General features: G+C 42.7%; 2 protein-coding genes across 5 annotated transcripts in view; one reads left to right on the top strand and one right to left on the bottom strand.

Moving 5' to 3' along the window:
• Nucleotides 1-73: 73 nt before the first annotated feature.
• Nucleotides 74-11483, top strand: LOC116398046 (solute carrier family 22 member 5-like). Of its 4 annotated transcripts, XM_031874053.1 has the most exons (13): nucleotides 74-832; nucleotides 1310-1492; nucleotides 1665-1768; nucleotides 1982-2136; nucleotides 2296-2467; nucleotides 7224-7356; nucleotides 7576-7676; nucleotides 7888-8102; nucleotides 8461-8643; nucleotides 8826-9128; nucleotides 9396-9531; nucleotides 9910-9981; nucleotides 10563-11483. In XM_031874053.1, the coding sequence occupies exons 1-12, from the start codon at nucleotides 626-628 to the stop codon at nucleotides 9974-9976; spliced, it is 1959 nt and encodes a 652-aa protein (XP_031729913.1). In that variant the 5' UTR covers nucleotides 74-625; the 3' UTR covers nucleotides 9977-9981; nucleotides 10563-11483. The 4 variants fall into 4 exon arrangements, with proteins under 4 accessions (XP_031729913.1, XP_031729914.1, XP_031729911.1 ...); XM_031874054.1 differs by having other exon boundaries at nucleotides 75-832; nucleotides 1385-1492; nucleotides 9910-11483; XM_031874051.1 differs by having other exon boundaries at nucleotides 75-832; nucleotides 9910-11483.
• The window catches only part of LOC116398047 (solute carrier family 22 member 5-like), a 12446-nt gene continuing 4431 nt past the window's right edge, over nucleotides 9171-17185 (bottom strand). The window contains exons 6-10 of the mRNA XM_031874056.1: nucleotides 15181-15278; nucleotides 13036-13250; nucleotides 12222-12404; nucleotides 11767-11902; nucleotides 9171-10780 (exon numbers count right to left, since the gene is read on the bottom strand). Coding sequence (XP_031729916.1) covers nucleotides 10696-10780; nucleotides 11767-11902; nucleotides 12222-12404; nucleotides 13036-13250; nucleotides 15181-15278 — 717 coding nt within the window. The 3' untranslated portion in view covers nucleotides 9171-10695. The remainder of the gene's footprint in view (nucleotides 10781-11766; nucleotides 11903-12221; nucleotides 12405-13035; nucleotides 13251-15180; nucleotides 15279-17185) is intronic.

The raw sequence follows: 17185 nt of genomic DNA, 5'->3' as shown, positions 1-17185 counted from the left end.
ACTTTTGATTTCAGAAGTAACTGGTTGTTCTTGAGCAATATTATACAAGACAATATTAGACATTATGGTTAAAAATAAAATAATACATAAAAAAGTTCAATTAATAAATTGACGAACACTAACAACCCACACCAGTGCTGTCTGGGCCTGTTTCTAAAAACATGTTGACTCCGTGGCTACGGCCTTGATATACAGGCTTCAGTTTTATTATCCTCAATGGGGAATAAATGCACACGAAACACTCACTCACACACCCACTTGTGTTTGGAAAGCCAACACGTGACAGGTCAACATTCAGCATTTATTGTCTTTGTAATGTTTAACCTGAGACTAACAAAATGTTGCTTTGAGAACTGTGGCACTGCAGCTTTTTTGCCATTTGTTTACTCTTTATAGCCTCCATGTTTGTATCCCTGGCAACTATGGCTGGCAGTCCTTGGTGCAAAGAACTACTTGAGAAAAAAATCTCCAGTTTAACTTTTTGCTTTGGCGTGCATGTTTATTGAAGTTGCCTACAAGGCGTGGCTTTCACAACAGTTGAGGGGAGGACAAACTACTCCAGAGCAGTAGAAAAACAAGTATACACAATAAACAGAGTGGAGGGGACGGTTAGGATTCTGAGACCATGAAGGATTATGATGACTCCGTAGCTTTTCTGGGCCAGTGGGGACGTTTCCAGCAGGTTGTCTTCTTCTTACTCTCTGCCAGCATCTTGCCCAATGGATACGGTGCTTTCTCTGTTGTCTTCTTGGCTGACACTCCCAGCCACCACTGCCTGGTTCCTCACGTCAACCTGACCCAAGATTGGCTTAATGCAATCATCCCGATAGAGGTAATTTTGCTTTTGATCACAAAGGCCGAAAAAGAAAAGTCTTACTTCAAAGTATTTTGTACAAAATTTCTAAAAACACATATTTTGTATTTGCTGTGCTATTTTTAAGCTAATTATCTAATAGAGCAATAGTTAATGATGAACGTTTTCATGCACAAAAATGTAAATTAAATCTTTCTTTTTACATGTATATAGATTATCAACGTCAAACATTCTTCACTGATTTGGCCTCACCAGAGTAAGAATTTTAGATATTTGTGAGTTCAGGCTTTTAGTGATTTTACTGTTGTTTTGCCAGAATTGTTATTACGTTACAATACTTTGATGATCATATGTGTAGCTTTAAAGTTGATGTATTTTTCTGCAGCTGCTGTATAAAGTTTAAGAAGTCTTATAAAGCGGTCCGGCTACAGTTCAGGGTTCTATCTGAAATGTTACTAATGACACGAACGAAGTTTGTGTCATTGTGACTGTGAGGTGGTGAATGGGAAACAGCAGCTGAGCAGATGCAGCAGGTTCAGGCTGGATGTGGTCAGAAATCTCTCTGCTCAGGGATTCATTCCTGGGAGGGACGTCAACATCACGGACCTGGAGCAGGAGGGATGTGTGGACGGGTGGAGCTACAGCAGAGACATCTACCAGTCCACCATCGTCTCTGAGGCGAGTCATACTGAATATTACACGACAGTTCAGTAACTGAACTATAATAAATCATTAAACCTGAATGGAGCACATACACTGTACGTTTACTTAAGAAGGAAATGTTTGATTGATTTTTCTATTAACAAATGGATCTAGCTTATTTTTCTTTGTTCATGCATGGATACTCCAGTTTGACCTGGTGTGCCGAGACCAGTGGAAGCAGCCGTTCACCTCAACAATTTATTTCCTGGGAGTTCTTGTTGGATCCTTCTTCTCAGGACAGCTCTCAGACAGGTACTGAAAACACCATCTCATAATGAAATTATATACACACCATATTCATAAAACATGTTCATTCTTCCTGAAAATGTCCTTGCTTAACTTTTGCCAAACGCAAAACACAGGATACAAAAATAAAAAAAAGGAATCTTTAGCAACCTGTACTGTAAACAATTAAACAGAATCTTCTAATTTACTCTTATTTCATTGCTTGATTTCTCATTCTAGGTTTGGAAGAAAGCCTGTTTTCTTTGCCACCATGGCAGTTCAGACAATTTTTACTTTTGTTCAAATCTTTTCACCTTCATGGATGGTGTTTGTCATCCTCTACTTCATGAATGGTTTGGGACAGATCTCCAACTATGTATCTGCTTTTGTGCTGGGTAATGTGAACATTTCATGCTTTAGAACAACAAATAATACTCTTCTATAGTCAGTGATGTTGATACATGTATTGTGTGTACTGTGCAGGTTGTTTCACCTGTTACTAATATCTTCACTTATTTACCCGTCCTTTTGTCATGCATTTCTCTCTCTTTCAGGCAATGAGATCTTGACTGGACATGTACGGGTCCTGTTCTCCTCACTGGGTGTGTGTCTGGGATATGCCATTGGCTACATGATGCTGCCTCTTTTTGCTTACTTTTTAAGGGACTGGAAATCTCTCCTGTTGGCTATCTCTCTGCCTGGCCTGCTCTACATCCCGCTCTGGTGGTAGGTTGTATTCATGACGAGAAAATGTGTTCATGTTAAGTTTACCATACTATCCATCGATCCATCCATCTCCATTTTTACTTCCCCTTTTGCGTGGCTGGTTGGCATTGGCAGATGGCTATGCAAGATAGTCCAGATACCCCTCACCTCAGCAATGTTTTCCAGCTCTTCCTGGGCGATCTTCAGGGGTTCCCAGGCCAGATGAGATATATAATCCCTCCAGTGTGTTTGTGGTCTTATACTAGTTGGACATTCCCAGAAAACCTCCAAAGGCAAGTGCCCTGATGGCATCCTGATCAGATGCCCGAATGCTCTTCTTGATGCGAAGGCGAAACGGCCCTTTGAGATCCTTCCTAATGTCTGAGCCCCTCTTGCTATCTCTGAACTTCAGCCCTATGGAGGAAACTAATTTCAGCTGCAATTTTAGTCTTTCGGTCACTTGAAAGGTTGTAATAGATCAACTAGTAAATTGGAAGCTTTGCCTTCCAGCTCAATTCATCCACACATTTGGGTTTACCAGGTCCATCCGGCAGCCTACCCCGCCATCAGTTGACATCTCTGGCCGATTGTCCTACATAAACATCAAACAAAAAGTTCGGAAATTAGTGTTTGGTAGATTATTTCTCTGTTGTAACAATGCTTCTTGGCAATACATTTTATACCGTTGGAAAGCCTGTTGATTTACCTTTTTAAACCGTGCCCCATTTGTAAGGAACATGCATTTCTGGGATGAGCAGCAGAGCTGAGTATGTGGGTTGCGGCCATGAAAAATTTGCCAAATCTTCTCTGCCAATGCCAAACAGCTTATTTTGCTGTTGCTATTGACTCTTGTTTGGTGTTGTTTGGTGGATTGGATGTTTGAAGTCTATCAGTAACAAGGAAGAAACAAGACATATTGGCAATTTTAAGAACCATACACAGCCACAACAGCCTGGCACCTCCTCCTCATGCTGGTCACCAGCCTGGTCACACACTGCTGTGGGATGGCATTCCACTCCTCAAGTAGGATTTGTCGCAAGTCAGCCAACGCGGTTGTGTTGGTCACTCTGGCACGAGCAGCACGCGAAATTCTGCAACCAGTGGCAATCCCATTTCTCCACAGTCTGGGACCGAACTCCATCCTCCAAAATGACAACACTCGCCCCCACAGAGCAGTTTATCAGAGACTACCTCCAGAATTTGGGAGTAGAGAGGATGGAATGGCCTGCCAACAGTCCTGACCTCAACCCAATTGAACACTTGTGGGATCAGCTGTTCGTGCCGGAGTGACCAACACAACCACGTTGGCTGACTTGCGACAAATCCTGCTTGAGGAGTGGAATGCCATCTCAAGAACAGAGAAGGCAGAGAAGATTTGGCAAATTTTTCATGGGCGCAACCCACATACTCAGCTCTGCTGCTCATCCCAGAAATGCATGTTCCTGACAAATGGGGCACCATTTAAAAGGTAAATAAACAGGATTTCCAACAGTATAAAATGTATTGGCAAGAAGCATTGTTACAACAGAGAAATAATCTACCAAACACTAATTTCCGAACTTTTTGGTCGATGTTTATATGGCCTCACATTTGATGATTCAACCACAAAGTCGATCATCGATCTTTGGCCTAGGTGGCCTAGTATGAAGTACACTAATGAATCACCCTCTGATCGAACATGGTGTTTGTTATGGATGGACTCCAAGAAGGGCGGATTCTCTGAGCTTATGCACCAAACAGCAGTCAAAGATTTACCCTCAGTGACCTGCATTCGTATAGAAGCAACCCTCTTCAACATCACCAGTACTCATCCAGCTGCCAGTATCCCCACGTCCGTCTGGCGCCTCTCACCCTGGGCGATTCCAGAAAAGGAGTCAACTAAAATACTTCCAAGTATTAAAAATAATGATTGTATTCACAATTATGGTAGTTTGTCCAATTACTTTTGAGAATCTGAAAATGTGGGGTACTGTATATACCGGACTCTGCGCTCCAGCTGGCTGGCTTCCAGCTGTTCAGAGCGGATCGCGAAACGGAGCTCTCAGGCAAATCGAAGGGTGGAGGAGTCTGTTTCTACTCCAACAGCGGCTGGTGCAACGATGTGACAGTGATTCTTCAGCACTGTTCTCCTGATCTGGAATCTTTCATCATTAACTGCAAACCCTTCTACTCCCCCCGTGAGTTCGCTTCATTCATACTGGTCGGTGTGTACATGCCGCCGCAGGTCAACGTGCAGGAAGCACAGCGGGCACTCGCCGAACAGATACTGTGTGTGGAGCGGACCTACCCGGACTCTCTAGTTATTGTCCTTGGTGACTTTAACAAAGGAAACCTCAGCCATGAACTCCCCAAATACAGACAGTTTAATAAATGCCCTACCAGAGAGGAGAACATTCTGGACCACTGTTACACCACAATCAGCGGGGCCTATCACGCCGTCCCTTGTGCTGCACTGGGTCTCTCTGACCATGCCATGGTCCATCTGATTCCTTCATACAGGCAGAAACTCAAGCTCTGTAAACTTGTGGTGAGGAAATTCAATAAGTGGACCAGTGAGGCTATGGAGGATCTTCGGGCGTGCTTGGACTGCACAGACTGGGATGTATTCAGGACTGCTACCAACAGTCTGGATGAGTACACAGAGGCTGTGACTTCATATATCAGCTTCTGTGAGGACAGCTGTGTTCCATCAAGCACCAGGGTGAGTTACAACAACGACAAACCCTGGTTTACAGCAGAACTCAGACAGCTAAGGCTGCAAAAGGATCAGGCATTTAGGAGTGGGGACAAGGACTTGTATAAAGAGTCAAAGTACAGGTTTAGTAAGGCGGTGAGAGATGCTAAACGACTGTACTCTGAGAAACTGCAACACCAGCTCTCAGCAAATGACTCTGCTTCTGTCTGGAGAGGCCTCAATCAGATCACCAACTACAAGCCAAAAAACCCCCACTCCATGAACGACCTCCGCCTGGCAGACGAGCTGAGCGAGTTCTATTGTCGCTTTGATGGACAATAGGAGAGTCCTGACGCCATCCCCCACAGCTCCATCAACCAGCCCCAGACCACCAGGTCCCCCTCCCCCATCCCAGCAGGGGCCCATGCCCCTGCTGGGATGTGCTCACCCATCACAGTGTCCCCCCCACCCCCCTCCCCAGTGACGACTCTCTCTATCCTGGAGAGAGACGCCAACAGGCTCTTTAAAAAACAAAACCCCCGCAAAGCAGCTGACCCAGACTCTGTCTCCCCCTCCACCCTGAAGCATTGTGCTGATCAGCTGTCTCCGGTGTTTACAGACATCTTCAACACCTCCCTGGAGACATGCCACGTACCAGCCTGCTTCAAGGTCTCCACCATCATCCCCATCCCCAAAAAACCAAGGATCACAGGACTCAATGACTACAGGCCCGTCACCCTGACCTCTGTGGTCATGAAGTCTTTTGAGCGCCTTGTCCTGTCCCACCTTAAAACCCTCACCGACGCACTCCTGGACCCCCTGCAGTTCGCCTACAGAGCCAACAGGTCTGTAGAAGACGCAGTCAACTTGGCCCTTCATTTCATCCTCCAGCATCTGGACTCCCCAGGAACACACGCCAGGATCCTGTTTGTGGACTTCAGCTCTGCCTTCAACACTATCATCCCGTCTTTGCTGCAGGACAAGCTCTCCCAGCTGCACGTGCCCGACTCCACCTGCAAGTGGATCACAGACTTCCTGTCTGACAGGAAGCAGCACATCAAGCTGGGAAAACACGTCTCAGCCTCCCGGACCATCAGCACCGGTTCCCCCCAAGGCTATGTTCTTTCCCCTCTGCTCTTCTCCCTGTACACAAACAGCTGCACCTCCAGTCACCAGTCCGTCAAGCTCCTGAAGTTCGCGGATGACACCACCCTCATTCGACTCATCTCTGGTGGGGATGAGTCCGCCTACAGGTGGGAGACTGACCAGCTGGTGACCTGGTGTGGTCTGAACAACTTGGAGCTCAACACTCGAAAGACAGTGGAGATGGTTGTGGATTTCCGGAAGATTGCAGCCCCACCTGCCCCTATCACCCTGTGTGACTCCCCCGTTGACGTGGTGGAGTCCTTCTGCTTCCTGGGCTCCATCATATCCCAGGACCTCAAGTGGGAGCTGAACATCAGCTCCATCACAAAGAAGGCCCAGCAGAGGATGTACTTCCTGAGGCAGCTGAATAAATTCAACCTGCCAAAGACAATGATGGTGCATTTCTACACAGCCATCATTGAGTCCATCCTCTGCTCCTCCATCGCGGTCTGGTACGCTGCAGCCACTGCCAAGGACAAGGGCAGGCTGCAGCGCATCATTTTATCTATTGAATTAAGGCTGAAAATCGACACTTCAACCACAGATTGACTGCTTCATTTCAAAACCATTGGAGTCGTGTGAAGAGGCAAAATTAGAAAAATTCTGTCACCGTCCAAATACTTATGGCCGTGACTGTATATCGCTCAACTTGATGCACCAACTCTAATTCCTTCCCCGCTAAAAAAAAGGATGTTCCACATCCCCAGAGCCAGTCTGTGATGCAAGGGGGCAACAACCCTAAGTTCCCGCTAAACACCCCGCTGACTATCCCTGCCAGTGATGGAACCACAGTACCTTATACTACACCATAAATATCATGATTTTGCTCTTGTCATGAGATGAAAATAATAATTTGGCTTTTTTACAAGAGAAATATCCTAACTTGTAATCACCCATATTTTAAGCCCCACTGATCCAGCCTGACCCTTTTTGTTTCTCTGTTGAATACTGAGGCAGGTTCATCCCAGAGTCTCCTCGTTGGTTGCTCTCTCAGGGAAGAGTGGAGGAGGCTGAGACCACATTGAGAAAGGCTGCTAAGATGAACAAAGTCAAGGCTCCATCGGTCATCTTTGAAGATTACAGCGTACATGTAAGTCTGCCCTGGCTTAAATCGTGTAGGACCAGACACAGGAGACAATGTGTGTGCTTGAGGAGACACATTGTTAGTACAATTCATCCCATAGGAAGCAATGTACGTACCAAATTTCAAGACACATTTTGCAGCAGTTGTTGAGATATTTATCCCTGGACCAAAGTGGAGGAATGATATGCCAAACTGCTGGTGAGACTGAGGTTTTGTATCTTGCAGGCTGATGCAACAAAGACACAACCTAAGGAACAGCACAATGTCTTCAGCCTGCTGAGGACAAAAAACATCAGAAACTTGACGGTCATTCTGTGCTTGGTGTGGTGAGTATATTTTTTAACATTTGCTCATTTACAGCACTGATATTACTTGGTTTTGTCCTGCTTTCGTTTTCTTTCTCTATGTTTTGTTTGTTAATTTTAAGTCTAATGGTCTTGGTCTGCTACTGGAGCTACTGTATGGTATGTGTTAAATGCTGTTTCTGTGCAGATTTCCATTGAAAGCTCTCTGTTGTCTGTATCTCTGTCTCTCCAGGTTCACTCTGAGTACCGGATACTATGGCCTGTCCCTGAACACATCCCAACTTCATGCTAACCCCTACATCAGCTGCTTCCTCTCAGCAGCTGTAGAGGTACCAGCATACACTTCCAGCTGGCTGGCACTGCGATACGTTCCACGACGGCAGTCTGTCTTTTGTATTTTTCTCATTGGAGGAGTGTCGCTGTACTTCCTTCAACTGGTGCCTAAAAGTAAGCAGTGACATGACGTGGTGCATGACGCTATTATTATATTTCCAAGCAAAGATTTTTAACCATTACATGAGTATTCAACAGATAATAATGTATTCTTGAGCTACTAGACTCATACGCAGTAGTTTTTCCCTAAGACCTGTGACCTGAGTTTAATGTGTAAAAATGAAGGAGTTCCTCTTTAAGACTGTTTCTCAGGTTGAAGACTTGTTAAGAAAGCTTTGGAGTTTTCTAAGCAGCGGAGAAAATGGTTGAATGAAGTGAAGGCAGCTGGGTAAAAAGTATCCCAAATGCCTTTAATCTGCTGCAGAGTGGATCATTCAGGGACTTTCTTAGACAAACTCTTCTTTCCTTTCAGGTTTATCAGAACTGTCTGTAGCTCTGGAGATGCTGGGTAAATTTGTCATTACCATCGGTACATCCCTGATATATGCCTACACAGCAGAGCTTTACCCAACACCGCTCAGGAACACAGCAACAGGGACGTGCAGTGCTGTTGCCAAAGTGGGCAGTTCCATTGCACCATTTTTGTTACAGCTAAGTGAGTAAACGTATCTCTTATTGTAATTACTTGTTTGACCTGAATTATCATTTGAAGATACTGTGAGGAACTTTTAACCGGTTATGAAACTGGTTCTGAAAATTTACACTGAATCCTCTCCATGACCTTCATAGATTTCTCTATATTATTCTTAATGCTTGTCATCGGTGCCACCGGGTCAGTTTCTGTGCAAAATACACAGATGAAATCATGCAGGTTCACCAGAAAATCATCAGTTCAGACTGCAGTTGGGGCTCCGGCAGCGACCAAATTTCAGCCTTCGACCTGCAGTCAGAGCTCTAGCAGGTGGAGGAGAGCTCTGCTCCCGGCAACAGCAGCGTCTCCAAATCCGGCCAGGAGCAGAGCGTCACCTTGCTGCTCCACCGGTCCCCCCGGTAGCCAACAAGACCCAAGTCCTACTGCTGGGACCGCTGGAGGGAAGGGAGTCACTAGAGAACCAGAACCAGGACTAAGCGGAGCAGACTGTGAGACCCTGCTGCAGTAAAATAAGAGTTTTTCTAAAGGGACTCTGGTGCTCGGAATCACCACCAGTTTTATCCACAGGGACCAACAACATCAACACAAAATGAAAGTTCCTTGTTGTAGCTTCAAACAGATAACCATCTGATTTCACCTATTTTAGTTTGGATGCTATGCACACTAATTAATTCACATACAGTAAATATTTACAACGTGCAAAAAACACTGACCAAAGACTTCCTTCATCCAAACGTTCTCTTCTCCTTGTGCAGGTGTATACTTTAAGTACCTGCCTTATATTGTAATGGGGACCCTGGCTGTTGTGTCTGCCTTTGCTACTCTCCTCCTGCCAGAGAGTTTCGGACGACCTCTACCTCAAACTATTCAACAGATGCATAAGAGAGAAAGGTGGGTTCCTTAAGCAATACATATGTCTTCGTATACAATACACTTATGTAGACTACAGACAAAAGTAGCTCTCCAGCTAACTCTGAGGTGGAAACGGAAATGTTAATTAATGTGCACTGTCCTGGTAAATTAATAAATGAAAATTGAATAGCAGACATTCACCATGGCTGAAAAATCTACCAAGTTATTGTACTTTACTAATTTCCCCCTGGGGATGAATGAAGATTATATCTGCTAAAACTGCAACAGGTGCTGGTATTCAGGCAAGAAAATAGCAACAAAAACGAACAGAATTGCAGATTGCAGCTTTTTTACATATATTTTTCTGTATTCTGAAAACCACATGATGGTTTGTTTATTTGTCTTTTGTCACTACAGCATAAAGTGCCCATTCATCACAAGAAGAAAACATTCAAAACCTCCGATGCTTTCGAAAATCAACTGATTGTCGTGAGTTAACTACATGAGTTAATCATAACTGTTGAGCTATTACCTCTAGTTGCACTAGTATTCCTACTGTTCTCAGAAACAATCAGTACAAGTAGATTTAATGAAGTTACATCACCAAGAAATGAAATTAAAATAATTAAAACTTGAGTCAAACATTTTGGAGTAAATCAAATTGTGCTTGCAGTCTGTGCATGTTATCTCAGATCACAAATATGTAAATCAAATATTAATTATGAACTGAACTGTGTTAAATGTGATGTAAAAGATGCACCATAACACCCTAAACCTGGCTACTGGTTCTAATTATATTGTTGTCAGAATATAAGAAATTTTTTTTTATGTTTATGTGCTGTTTATTTTATTTTTTTAATTGCACACTTTCATCTTTTATGACTGTGAACATCAGTATCATGTGAATATGGTAACAATTGCATCGTTGCAGAGCATATTTAGTGCAGACAATTGTTGTACTTTTCATTTGACAGTATTTTGATGAAATCATTACTCCAGTTTCGTAGAGATATTTTAAGACACACATTATATTGCTTCTAAAACTGTCATGTTCCTTGGTCCTGTTGCAGCCGCGTACAAATCCAGAAAACAATAATCCTCTTCAGTTATTTCTGACGAGTGTATATTTACCAAAAACATGGACAGAGACGTGAAGGTTGTCCAGTTATTCATCTCAAGCCGGATATCGGTGTGGCTCCTTCTTCAGAGGACAACTGAAGACTTCTTGTCAGCAGCGTTTTCCTTTTCTTCGCTGTGTGTGAGTGTATACAGTGTCTTCTGACAACATCTAGAGTAAAAAAACAGTTACAGTAATGATTAAGAGACTCATGACAGGAAGTGAATTATTTGAAATAATACATCAGATTCCGTGTCTACATTTAAATATCTATTAAAGTGGCAGTGTACATATTTATTGAATTAATGAACCAATGCTCAGCTTTCACTACAAACCTCACAGTTTTGCTCAGATTGTCCTGAGTCACTGTGGCTGTTTTCTGAAATGGTATGTTTAAATATGCTTATGAGGCATTATCTAATGATCACTTTTGGTAAATTTAGGGAGAAATCTGCAGATGCAAATAGACAAAGTAGTAAAATAAACACCAAAATGTTTATTTGAGATGCTTTCTTTCCACTAGGCTGATAGTAAACATGTTATTGAAGCTAAATAGCACAAAATCTCACAACTGATCAGCGAATGAAAAGTCCTCCTTACTAAAACCAAAGTGGGAAAAAAGCAGTTTGTTCAGTTGTGTTTCTTATAGTGTGTTTGGCTTTAACTGGTTACACTTTGTGTCACTTATGGAGCAACATTTCATCTTTTTAAGGCCAGTTGAACTGGACTGTAAAACGGTCGGAGGGAGAAATGTTTTTGTGCTTGCATGTGAACATACAGTTAATCATATTGAATCTCGCAATTCTGCAACAAATTAACCAGATTCGGGTATGAGAGTATTTTGTAAAAAGAAATTAAAAAGAAGGTCTTAGTATTTGTCTTGTCCTGCGTTACATTTATTGTTACTTTTGTCCAAAGCAACATAAAAATTATGTTTTTCTATTAATTGAAAAAATTGAAAACTAAAGTGGTAAAAATATAACTGTCTTGTCTACATTTAAAACTAAAATAAAAATAAATAAGATCATCCTTAATGACAGAAGGAAATAAAAATGAAACGTTAAATCAACATAGAAATTGAGAGCTGTATGAAAACAAACTAATGACCAATCTGACTCTAACAAGGCTGGTCTCAGGGAGTCGGATGGCTGTCTCACCCGGGGAAGTGTTGCATGTGAGCGATGGTGTCGGGCAGCGGCATTCCATAGCTCTCAGGCAGCAGGAGACTCAGCAACCCTGACAGAGCTGTAATGCTTCCCATAAGGATGTAAGGCAGTGAAATGGAATAGCTTCCTGTGGCAACACATAAAAGACGGAGACGGTGAAAAACAGCCGAGGCCAGAGCGGTTCAGAACAAGAAGACAAAAGGTGGAAAGCACTTCGATGTGGCTGCATCAGTAGTTTGAATCCGATCCGCTAAATCTTAAAAGAAACAGAGCGGTCTATTATGTTTTTGTTCTGTTGACTTTTGTTCTTGTTGTTTTGTTTCTGTAGAGGCACCAGCTTCTTGTTAGCCTTCTTGTTTCTGTCAGTTGGGAAAGAAACAGCCGCCAATTCAGAATAAAAAAGCCCTTATCAACCAAACGGGACATGAAGATTAGAGCATCCTTACTTAAGTAAATGAAGTACGGGGCAATGATGCTGCCTATTCTGGAAGCCATGGAGCAGGCGCCCACCGCCGTGTTCCTCACGACGGTTGGGTAGAGTTCAGCTGTGTATGCGTACACTATCGCAAACGCCGCCGTCACGGCAAACTTCCCCATCATCTCGAGCGTTATGGCGAGATAAATCAGGTCTAGAAGGGATAAAGCATTACATTGTTAGACGTTATATATGTAGTTCATGAGATGGTCACAAAATATATATCTATTGGTTTTGTGTACAGGAACATGAATTGTCAGGTTTTTTTTGTGTCCCTCGTAATGAAGGGACGACTTTACGTTACAAAAAGAAGTTTGGTTTAGGCACCGAAACTGCATACTTGGGTTAAGAAAAAACATCACGGTTGGCCTTAAAATAACTATGTACAGTTAGATTGAGGCAACAAACCCAACAGTTAGGTTTCAGCAACAAAACCACTACCATGAAACCACAAAACCTGGTTCTAGTTAAACATCATGTTTGTTTGACCCAATAGTCGTCTTTTTGGATATTATAAAGTACTTCAGTCTGACTGTTGCTTAGTCACGTGGATGCATTTATTTTGTGTGTCCACCACGTATAAGGCTCCTAATTGACCTTCCATTGGTATTATTTTCCTCCTGAGCTACACAAAAAAAAGACAAGTTGTGTCCCTGTACACGAAAACCAATAGATTGCATTTCGTGACTATTTCACAAACAGCAATGAAACTAGGCTATATAGAGTACAAACATAGAAACGAAAGAATGTCCACTTTAATCACATTGCCCATTAAGGTGTCATACCTGCTGGTATGAGTTTTACGAAGAGTAGAAACAATCCTCCCATGAAGAGTGTTGAGAAAAGACTCAGCCGTCTGGAACACCAGCGAAACATAGCCCATGACAGAATGTAGGCTGGCATCTCAACCACCGCCGACAGGAAAGAGTTGAAGTATGCGTTACCGTGAAGGTTCGCCGTGTTCAGGGAAAGAGCAAAGTAAGCGATGGACACGGTGTTCCTGTGGGGATAGAAGTTGTTTGTTATCCTGTTTCTTGTCTAGAAACTGTCATCTTTTGTAAGTGTAATGTAAAATAGGGTGAATCAAAAGTTGGAGAGGAATAGAGGGACTTTCACACCTGCGCCAGACTGAGTCCGCCTTCGACTGGACTCTACGGTTTTATTTTTACCCTAGAAAATGTCCCACTTGGTATCTCACCACAATTCTTAAAAAATGAATGTGAAGATTTTTGTAGATTTTTTTTAAACTCTCTATTATTATTACCGGTATCGGCCTCAAAAATCCAGTATCGTCCAGGCTGTAATTCAAAATATACATTTTTGTCCCTTCATGCCGTTCACATTTTGTATCACATAAGTGTGTTTATAAGTGTGGCCACTATGAGCAGTGTTAACATATTGTATTTGTAAGAAATGCATGCATTCATTTTCCTTATTTCACATTCAAGCTGATTTTTGCAACATTTTTTTGGATTGTCCAGTTCCACACAACGACAATGAACAAATGATCACAAACGTTAAGTTGCATCAACATACATGCAAACCTATACAAATAGGCTATACAGCAATGTAATTGCTATTAAAAGAAACGAGAGCTTTGAGCTTTCATCCACAAAAAACACTGTCTTGCAAATTATTAGTTCGAGGTTACTACATCTTGGCAAACTCTCCGTCAGCTGCCCTCCAGTTCACTCTTGAACGTACAAATGAGCAGTGAATCCTAAAAGGGGCCCTATGACCTCAAAGTAAATGTGATGAGAAAAAGATTTACAATAACAAACCTCAGCCTCACCTCAGCCCTGGGTTAACGGTTTACATATAAGGGTTTTAGGGTCAACCAAGTCTTTAGAGTTTCGAGTTTAATCCTGATTATTCTAGTACAATGTAGGAATGCACCGATCCAACTTTTTCAGTCCCGCTACGATACCTGGGTATCGGTTGAAACAGAGTACTGATCCGATAATGAATTAATAAGCTAACTCGAACGCTTCAATGAGATTCTTAGCTGGGATCAGAGAGAGCCAGAGCTCAAGATCGGGGACATACTGTATGTACGGCAGCGACATGTCCATTCATACGGTTCTATCTCTTGGAAATGTCTGACTCCTTTTCAGGGTCTGTGCTCACTGGAACGACACAGTACTGGTGAAAAGGGTGTGGTTTAGGTCGGTTGTGTTGAACCCCTACAGTAAGGTTACAATATTGTAACCCTAGTTCTATACTGAGGGGGGCCCTGCCGCTCCTTCGCCGCTCGCTGAAGAGGGTGAACGATACGAGCAGCGATATATGCGCTGCCTTATATACTTTGAGATCTGCACGTATCTGGGTAGGCACGTCCTGAATGGCCGGCTACTCTTATGCACGTTTTCAGCAGGCGAATGCATGCTCGTGATTGGAGGAGAGTATTACCCATAGAGTCCAGTAGAGGGCTGTGCCTATGCTTATAGAACTAGGGTTACAACATCTTTGCCTTCACGCTTTGCTGCAGAAGACAGTTGTTGTCCCGTAAAAAGCACTAAAAACCCAATAATAATAAAAATTATCAGAAAAACGTTTTCGAAGTCCTTCAACTGTGGAAAGAATTACATGCATTGGAGTTTGTCCACCTGCTAATGATCAGTGCACAACCTTTTAGAAATCAAAGATAATCAAACTGCATTGGCACAGGAAGAATACAGGGCACACTGTGCAGTTATAAAACCTGATTTTGATCTTAGTCGCAGGCTTCACAGCACCTGACAGGTCATTATTTGTTGTTAGTGAAATGGGCTGACATATGGTCGAGGTGATGCATGAACAGAGACTGCGTGTGTTCATTATATGTCCACGTGTGTGTGTGTGTGCTTAGGTGTGTGTATTTGTGCTTGCGGGGGGGGGGGGGGGGGTCACTGTGCTGAATGTGGAGGTCAGGCGGGACAGCAGGGACTCACCAAACCAGCCACAGCGTGAGAGATATCCAGCGGATGTTTCGAGAACGAAGCAGGTCACAGATGTTGTGCGCCTTCCTCATCTCACATTGAAGTTCTTTCTGTGGGGCAGTAGAGCCCGAGCAACAACAAACACTTAGCAGGCAGAGCGTACAAATAATTTACTCAGAGAGAAGACTTTGTGAATACATGGCCACTTGCTAAGGGATCACATGCATGTGTGCACGTGTTCACACATGTAGTACCAAGACGTCTGGCTTAATGGAGGCAAAAGTTCACTGTGCAATGAGAAGCTGAGGGGGGGGGGAATTCTTGTAGTGATTAGGAAAAGATGTAGAACACTGTGTTCACTGGTTTATGTTTCCACTGGAAAATTTCCAGCTTGGCATCTGGTCACCATTCTTTAGAGAACCAATCAAAGGGATTCGTACGAAGAGTTCAATATCTAAACGGTATCAGCCTCACAAATCCGGTGTCGTCCAGGCTGTAATTTTAAAAAATCGTTTTTGTCTCTTCATTCGGTTCACATTTTGTATCACTTGTTTATTAGTGCTGCTACTATTAGCAGTGTTATCATATTGTATTTTTAAGATGCATTGGTGTGCCTGCTTTCACATTCAAGCGTGTTTTTGCAATTCTCTTGGATGGTCTAGTTCCTACATTTTCAATACTATACTTTACTTTACTATACTATACTATACTATACTATAACTGCCATTAAAAGAAACAAGAGCATTGAGCTTTCATTCACAAAAACTCTGTCTTGTGGTTTAAAGTTTTGTATTTCTGCAAATTATTAGTTAGAGGTTAAATCTTGGGAAGTCTCTGTCAGCTGCCATCCAGTTCACTCCTGAACATAAACATGATAATGTCACACTGAGCAGTGAACCCTTAAAGGTGACCAAAGATTTAAAATTAAATGTGACCAGAAAAAGATTTACAAAAAGAAAACCGGTATTACTGAAACCACTGGTTTGTGGTTTACATATAAGGGATTTAAGGTTAACCCAGTGTTTTCTTGAGCCAAATTCATTGTCATGGTCGTTCCCCACTGACTTGTGTTGAAGCCCGACTATTCTAGTACAATGCAGAAATGCACCGATCCAACATTTTCAGTCCCGATACGGATACCTGGACTTTCCTAACTTTGCAAAACAAAATGTAACAAATAAATAAACAGTTATGATCTTAGTGCAATGCTGATTACTGCAATGCAATAACCTTAAATGACTAGAAGTACTGCCTCTGCCATCCATGTCCGTCCAATCACCCCATCATTTTATCTTATAAAATCGTCATAATTAGGATATAAATTCTTGAGTTATGACCAAAAATGTGTTTTGTGAGGTCTAGATGACTTTCGACCCTTCAAATTCAAAGCAGTTCACCCTTGAATCCAGGTGGACGTTTGTGCCAAATATGAAGATATTCCCTCCAGGCGTTCCTGAGATATCGGGTTCAAGATAAGGGACCAGACGGACGGACAGACTGATAAGCAGAAAACACGATACCTTTTATACTCTTTTATATTATCAAGCTATATTGGCCAGCATCTGTATTTGAATCTTGTTTTTGGACAGTTTGTATAGTGACAGTTATAGATTTGGATTGAGCTTGGTTTGTATCGACATAGAGCAGGAGAGCTGTAAGATCTGGACGGCCAGACATCATCTTCAAACTGGTACTGTCAAACCCAATTTCAAGAGAAGGCAAGTAACCTCAACACTTAACTTAAAGTTACTGTGAGGAACTTTTAACTGGTAATGAAACAGTCTCAATTCAATACTGGTGCATCTATAAGACCTCCATCAGTAAACGAGACCATCAGAGAGAAGATGGTCTATTTCTATATAGTTCTTCTTAATGCTCGTCATCGGAGCCACCGGGTCGGATTCTGGTGAAATCAGATGAAATCATGCAGGTTCACCAGAACCTCCTTCAGCTCAGACTCCAGTGGGGCCTCCAGCAGAGACCGGTCCACCGTGGACAGACCCAGATCCTCCAGCAG

The sequence above is a fragment of the Anarrhichthys ocellatus genome, unplaced genomic scaffold (assembly GCF_004355925.1).
Source record: "Anarrhichthys ocellatus isolate YVR2014 unplaced genomic scaffold, GSC_Weel_1.0 scaffold78, whole genome shotgun sequence".
Lineage (NCBI taxonomy): Eukaryota > Metazoa > Chordata > Actinopteri > Perciformes > Anarhichadidae > Anarrhichthys > Anarrhichthys ocellatus.
Note: the sequence above shows the minus strand (reverse complement) of the source record. Positions and strands in the feature narration are given on the sequence as shown.